Source organism: Cyprinodon variegatus, unplaced genomic scaffold (genome assembly GCF_000732505.1).
Source record: "Cyprinodon variegatus isolate N-32 unplaced genomic scaffold, C_variegatus-1.0 Scaffold90, whole genome shotgun sequence".
NCBI lineage: Eukaryota > Metazoa > Chordata > Actinopteri > Cyprinodontiformes > Cyprinodontidae > Cyprinodon > Cyprinodon variegatus.
Genome location: NW_015150543.1, coordinates 645,469 through 652,317, shown reverse-complemented (window position 1 = coordinate 652,317; position 6,849 = coordinate 645,469). Strand labels below are relative to the sequence as shown.

The window sequence follows — 6,849 nt, the reverse complement described above, 5'->3', positions numbered from 1 at the left end:
ATTGCTGTATATCTGCAGTCCTCTGAGACCAACTCAAGTAAAATACAAACCCATTTTGAGTGGAAAATTAAGTATTTTATCTGCATCCATTTACTGGTTAAGGTTGTTTGCAGAGAAGAATAACTGTAACCTGTGTGCATCCCAGTTTAAATGCTGCTTTGGAGCTGAAGCAGAAAATACTCCTTCAGAATGCTGTCAGAAATGTGGTTATCTGTATAGAGTTACTGGGGGACAAGTGTTGCCAGAAAATGGTTTTAAATTCCTTGGTAAGGTGCCGTACTGTTAGATCTCCAAAGCATGGATTACAGTCAACATTTGAACAGATCTGACACTAAAACCTTTATATTATGGACTAATTCCTAATCTATTGACTGTCTGTGATCACATATTGCTTTATGTGTGTGCACTGCGTTATTGTACATGTTGGTACCTGAGTTTGGTGCTTTACAATTAATGCCATCAATTTTCTTCATCCTTTGGATGCACTTTCCTTAAAACTATTTGTGAGAATTGAACCTACAGAAAAAAGTGTTTGAGGTCGTACGCCAGGCTCAAGCAAAGATGATAAGAAGGGGAAAAAAATCCTTTCATACATGATTAAGGCTTTTAGAGTAAATGTGAGTTGTACAGAATAGTCTAATATTACACTGTTTACCAATACAAGCTATTGTCTTCTAATTATCAGATGATAAAGCCCTCTGAGGTGGAAGATTTGATTAGAAACATTTCTGCAAAGGCACCAGCGTGAACATCACGGCTCAAGCAAAAAAAAAAGAAAATAATTACTGATACTCACATTTTGCAGGGAGATCATAGCCACAGGTGATCTTGGCTTTGCCGGTGTCACAGCCATTTAGTGAGTGACACTCATCATACAGACAGGACCCTGCCGCTTTGTGTATGCAGCAGTCAACTGTAACACACAAAAGCAGAGTAAGGCTTAACGGAGGAAAAAACACAAGAATATGCAGCTTTATATATCTCAGACATGCTGTGATAAAAAGGTGTACGTGCTTCGTCATTTAAGAACAAAGATAACTGCAAGCTAAAAAAAAAAACCTCCAAGGCTGAAATCTAGTAACTATATCTGGAAATGTTACAATTATATCAGGTTTTCCTTCCTGTGGGGATACTGGCTCTACTATGGTGAGCTGCGCCTGTTGCTGGTAAATATTGACAACCTTCGAAATTAAATTAGATGGACCAAGATCTAATAACCCCTCAGCGTAGGGTGAAAATGAGACCGTTCTTCCTGCAATCTCTCTCCTCTGTCAACAGCAATATAGCATTAGATCATTAACTGTATTTTCTGCCTTGATCTTTGCTGTGAGCCTTGCATGATTTGGATCTATGTTCTGGATCTGTCATGCCTGGTGTTGATGTGTGTCCTGGTTCTTTGGAGACCTCAGGCACCCAACCCCCCTTAAAGGTTTTAATTTTATCAGGTTAAGGACACGATACACTTGATTGATGGCTCATCTTACACAAGAAGGCAGAGCGATAGAAATCCACATTATCTGTCTCTGAGAGCCTGACATCCCTCCAAGAGCATGTTATCAATCACACTGAAATATCATATAATCCTCCTCAAGTTGTCCTGTAGAAATCCTCAAGAGCTATTAGGAGATAACAAGGCCAGGAAGAGGAAGAAGAAAACAAGCACAGATTTCTTGTTGCTTCTCATTCGGATTTGACCACTAGTGGGATCAAATGTTCCGGATTTCCCCCGACCAAAGCTAAAACAGTTCAGCTGTAAGCGAATGCAGAATTGTTCTATGAAAAAAGTTGACTCTAATAAGTATCTTCATATGTAACACAATAATCCTTTATGTAAACATCCAGGGAAGAAAACAGAGAAAAGCTAGATAAAATCGGGAGACATTTTAGTTCACATTATAAAGACAGACAAAAGCTCTTTTTCATGAGGGATGGTCCACTTCAGAGCTCCTTTCAACTTCTCTGGGATGAGTCAACGACAACAGCTGGGCGGAACATTTTCTACTTCTATCAATCAACTTTAATGGACTGAGGGACAGGCAACTGACAGAGACAAATCCTGATGGCTTTACAAAGAAGTAACATGACTCTGACAGCGATGTGGATATGCAACGAGATCGCTGCAATGACAATGAAAGCTGCTTAGCACAACACAGAGACGGTTGCAAAGCAGGCTAAAGGCTTGGCATTTTTATAATGTATAACTCTGCAAGCAAGATTGTCCATGAGGATCGAGCAGTTATTTGCATCAGGAATGGTTACTTACATCTCGCAAACACAGACTGATAAAAACAAAAGAGAATCTTAAGACTGAAAGCTCCACAGACTTTTGAATTTCCGTCTTCTGAAAGGTTACCCTTGCTGCCAAAAAATGTGCACACAAATACAAATCGTATTCAATGATTTAGAATATATTTTCTGCTAATGCTTGTTTCTCAAATTTGAACTTCATTTTAAAAAAAATTCTACTTTTAAGCCGGTGTTAAACAAACATTTATTAAAGCAAATTTTCTGCAGTTTTAATGTTTTTTTTTATTGGTTTGGTGCAATATTCCAATTTTAACGTTTTTTATTAGCTAAAACTGAGAGAGACCTATAACTGATATAAAGACTTCTGAAAAATGGGTTATTTCAAATTTCTAAATAAAAAAGTTACATTTCTTATACGGATTTATTTCACACAGTGATCCATTTTAAGCTTTTGTTTCGGCTTTGATGATTATAGCTTTAATCTGATCCAATCCATTTTTTTTATACAGCACATTTAACAAAAAAACATTATTCCAATGTGCTGTACATAGAAACAAACAAAAATCCCAACACACACAAGAAAGCAGAAATAGTTTAGAATGAGTAAATAAATAAAATGATACAGAGGACCACACAATCTTGCAGTGTTAAAGGCCAAACAGTAAAAGTGTTTAATGCGAGACTAAAACACTCCACTGTGGAGTAACCTAAAGGGAAAACCTAAAATCCAGTATCTCATATAATTGCAAACTTCTACTGTATCAGATATTTTTGATATAGAAATGTATGTCAAAGTAATATACAATATTTATGCTTAGTTCATAGAAGAGGCTCATCACTGCCTCAATGCAGTAAGGCAGGCTCCCAACTTAGACTTAGATTTTATTTGTTATTTTGTTTACACAAGTGTAAAACAAAAAGAAATTTCGTTTGGAAAAGCTCTCTGGACAATTTAATCTTTTTTAAAAGTGCAGCCTTGAAAAATAGTCAAAAGACTGTAAATTTACAGTTCTAACGTTTTATATACATATATATAATGATAAAACATAATAAAATACAATATAATACAATAACCCATTCTACAAAACATTCAGCAGTCTAATGGCAGTGGGGAAGAAACTGTAGTGGAATCAGCAGGACCTGCATCCAATGATTCGAAGTCTCTTCCCCGAAGGCAGCAGGGAGAACAGTCCATGGTGGGGGTGTGAGGGGTCATTTATTTTATTTTCCCAACCAGCCTGTGGCTCTGCTGAGATGTCCAGATAGCAACAATCAGCCCCTCTGCATATTTAGCTCATATCTTTCTCTTGACATACCCCACATATTCGCTACACTTGCATAATTACATGTCTGTTACAACTTCTCCTTACACTCAGCTGGAGACAGCACTCTTAAGAACACTATTCTCCTGTGCTGACGTTTGTACTGTAGCTCATCCTCCTTATACAAGTCGCTAATGACTTGTCTGCTGCCCAACCTTCAAATAAGTAGTCTTTCTTAAGATGTAGGTTGTGAAATTTTGACATCCTATTGGCAGATATAGACAGTTAAGGATAATTTCAAATGGTGCTTAAAAAAGAGGTTATCATTTTTGTTACGTCCACCAGGCTTGCTTGGTGGGGTAACATTAAAGGCAACCACATGTGATTTTCTTATAGATGACAACTGAATTTATTAAATTATATTATAGAAATAAAACCTGGAAAGAGAATATCGGAAGTAAGAAACCAAAACAGAATAATGCAAAAACCATAGCTAACCAGAATTAAGCAAATGCAAAACAAACCTAACAAACTCCAACCATAATACAAACCAAACGGGGTTCTGAGGAGGGAGAGGAAAAAGCAACCGTTTTGCTGAATACATAGCAGCTTTAAAGCAGCAGAGCACCAATCAGAGCAAAACATAACACCTGCAGAGGGCCTGTCTCCCGAACCCTACAAGGAAAAAAGGCAGAGACCCACTGCACACTTTTAAAATACCACCAGTAACAAAAGGTTTTTTTTTTCTGTGATGTTTGGGGTTTATTTTTGCAAGTCTCTTACATTCACAATAATTCTAAATGAGCTATTTTTGTTATTTACGGATAAGTAAAATTTTTCTAAGTTAGAAGTCACTCCTAAGGTTGTCAGTTTAATTGGGAAAGCTAAGTTTTGCAAAAATCCAACATGTCTGCCATGCATATAGTAAAGGTATAAAAAGTTTATTGTATAGTTTCTTAGTATTGGCTATGTTTTAGCTCCTCTAAAAGTTTGTATCTCATTAAATCAATGTCAAACCCTAATGCTCACACATATTTTCTTGCAAACACACCTTTAGTGTTTAATGCATAAAACGGAAAAAAGACACATTATCATCCTGCACATTTAACAGCGGTTTCTACCACAACAATTGGCAAATCCCTTTGTTGTTGCAGAGGAGAAGGTCGCAAGTACCCGGTACAAACCCTACAATCTCCACTCTGGGTATCTGAGCAAAATCCTTATCTCCACACTGTTCCCCAGGTGCCACACAATGGCAGCCCGCTGCCCCCTAAAAGAGATGTGTTTTTTTCAATGGAAAGCAATTATTACTGGCTTAGATTTCAAGTATCATAAGTTTAGTAATAAATAAGTTCAACCTACTGATGGAGACCCATTGGTAATAGATGTCAGCACCTAAACCAAATGTATAATATACGGAATACTACATTTTGCAGACAGTGTTGGAAGCACAAAGAATAAAAAAGAAATGTGAAGAGAGAATCTCCAGACCTTTCTAATGATCAACAAAGAGAGGGAATAATACATTATACTGTCTTTAGTTCATTGCATTAACAGTACCTCACACTCCCATTCATTATTTGAAAGCACGGTTGATGTCATGTCTATAACAACCTTAGATATCCTACCAAAAAAACGTAGTAGTTAGTTTCATCTCAGTTCCTAAAGAAAGAGATTTCAGATAATAATGTTGAGCTTTCATTTCAATTCTCCTCCTGTCCACCGTGGTTGCATAAGCTAATCTTTCTGATGCTATTCAGTGTGTCACTGCTGTCTTGTCGCAGTGAGCCCCTAAAAGCCTGCAAATTTGTTCACAATGCCTGGAAACAGAGAAAGATGCTGAACTGATCTGGCTGCTAGCCAGAATCTCTGAAGGTAGAGCTACAGATTTAATTTACCTGCTTTACTGCTGGAATAAAACAGATGCATTTTGGGTAATAGGTGTGTTTATCATCTGTATGTCTGAGGTAGACATAAAGCAAGAAGCACGGAATAAGAGGCAGAGACAGGTTTCAGAATGCACTTTGTAATTTGGAATTCAATTTCTAGAGAACACTCTGCAAGAAGCAATCCAAACTTGATTGTGAATGCATTTTTTGTTACTTAGGTAACTAAAAGCAGATCTGAGTTCCCATAAGTGGAGATATGACCCACATGCAATTTGACCATCAATTTATTTTCTCATTTAAGTTGGATCTCAGAGATATTCCCTGCAGATTTCTACATTAGATGCCTGAAACATTACAAAGGCAGCCTTAGATTCTCATTGGCTTAAATTCACATTTGCTGCAGACAAATTAACAACCCCTTCCCAAAAGTGTCATACTTCGGGGAAAAAAAAGATGAACATTTGGGCAAACTTTGGAAACGCCTAAGAGTGGACTGAAAAGAAGAATGGCCCAGGTTCTTCCTTGGACCTGTTATACCTCCAACTTATTTAATTAATTCCTTAACTCATTTTTTATTGATTGATGGACAGATAGATGGATTGAGGTGAGACATTTCTTACCTCCTGTCTTATTCCTGTAAGTTCAAAATTGTATTGTGAGCTGAATGTATCTGCTCCATAAAATCTACCCCGTTTGTCTAATTAAGCTTGCTATCAGTAGGAGGAGATAGCAGTTTCAAAAGGACCCCTTAAACCAATTATGGAGGAGTCCCTATCTCAATGTATTACGATGTCATAATCATATTCAAATGTTAGTTTCCTCCTACAGATGCACCTGCATCACAGCCTTCAAAGGCTATCAAACACACCTCTTTCTCTCTTATCCCCGCTTTCAGACGGATACATATGTCAAGTCCCAAGATGAGGATGTTCTCACCTCTGCGATGCACAAACACAGGTGAAAGGTGCCATATTTCAACTTCCATTAAGGCTTCTTCACAGAGGACATTTCATTTAGCAGGCTTAATATTCAGGCGGCAGCCTGAGCCCACTGCTGGGCCTTCTCAACCCCTGCTGAAAAATATCACAGCTAATACCTCATCTATCTCTGCTTGCAGCCTGCCTCAGCTTTAGGACGGGTCTATATGGGACAAAACATTTATTCATCTTCTCTGAGTGCCTTGCTCACAGAAACTTCCCAGAGCGGCCACTCCAGCAAGTCCACGCAGCTAATGAAGATAACTCTGAGCAGAGGCCGGACAGCATCCCTCTGAACACATAATGGGAACAAGGAGAGAGCAAGAGACAGAGGGAGAGACATATTGAGGAAGACAAAGGAGATGAGTGTGTGTGGGTGTGTGTGAGTGTGTGTATCAGTCTAAAGCAGTCTGAATTAGTTACTCAGCTGTAACCTTGGCTCCCTCCATTGTTGAAGACACCTCTGCCTTGTCC

The 6,849-nt window shown here is 38.1% G+C and overlaps 1 protein-coding gene across 1 annotated transcript in view; it reads right to left on the bottom strand.

Moving 5' to 3' along the window:
• Positions 1–6,849, bottom strand: part of LOC107084010 (O-acetyl-ADP-ribose deacetylase MACROD1-like) — a 583,486-nt gene that overhangs the window by 355,327 nt on the left and 221,310 nt on the right. The window contains exon 3 of the mRNA XM_015373637.1: positions 797–913. Within this exon, the coding sequence (XP_015229123.1) occupies positions 797–913 (117 nt within the window). The remainder of the gene's footprint in view (positions 1–796; positions 914–6,849) is intronic.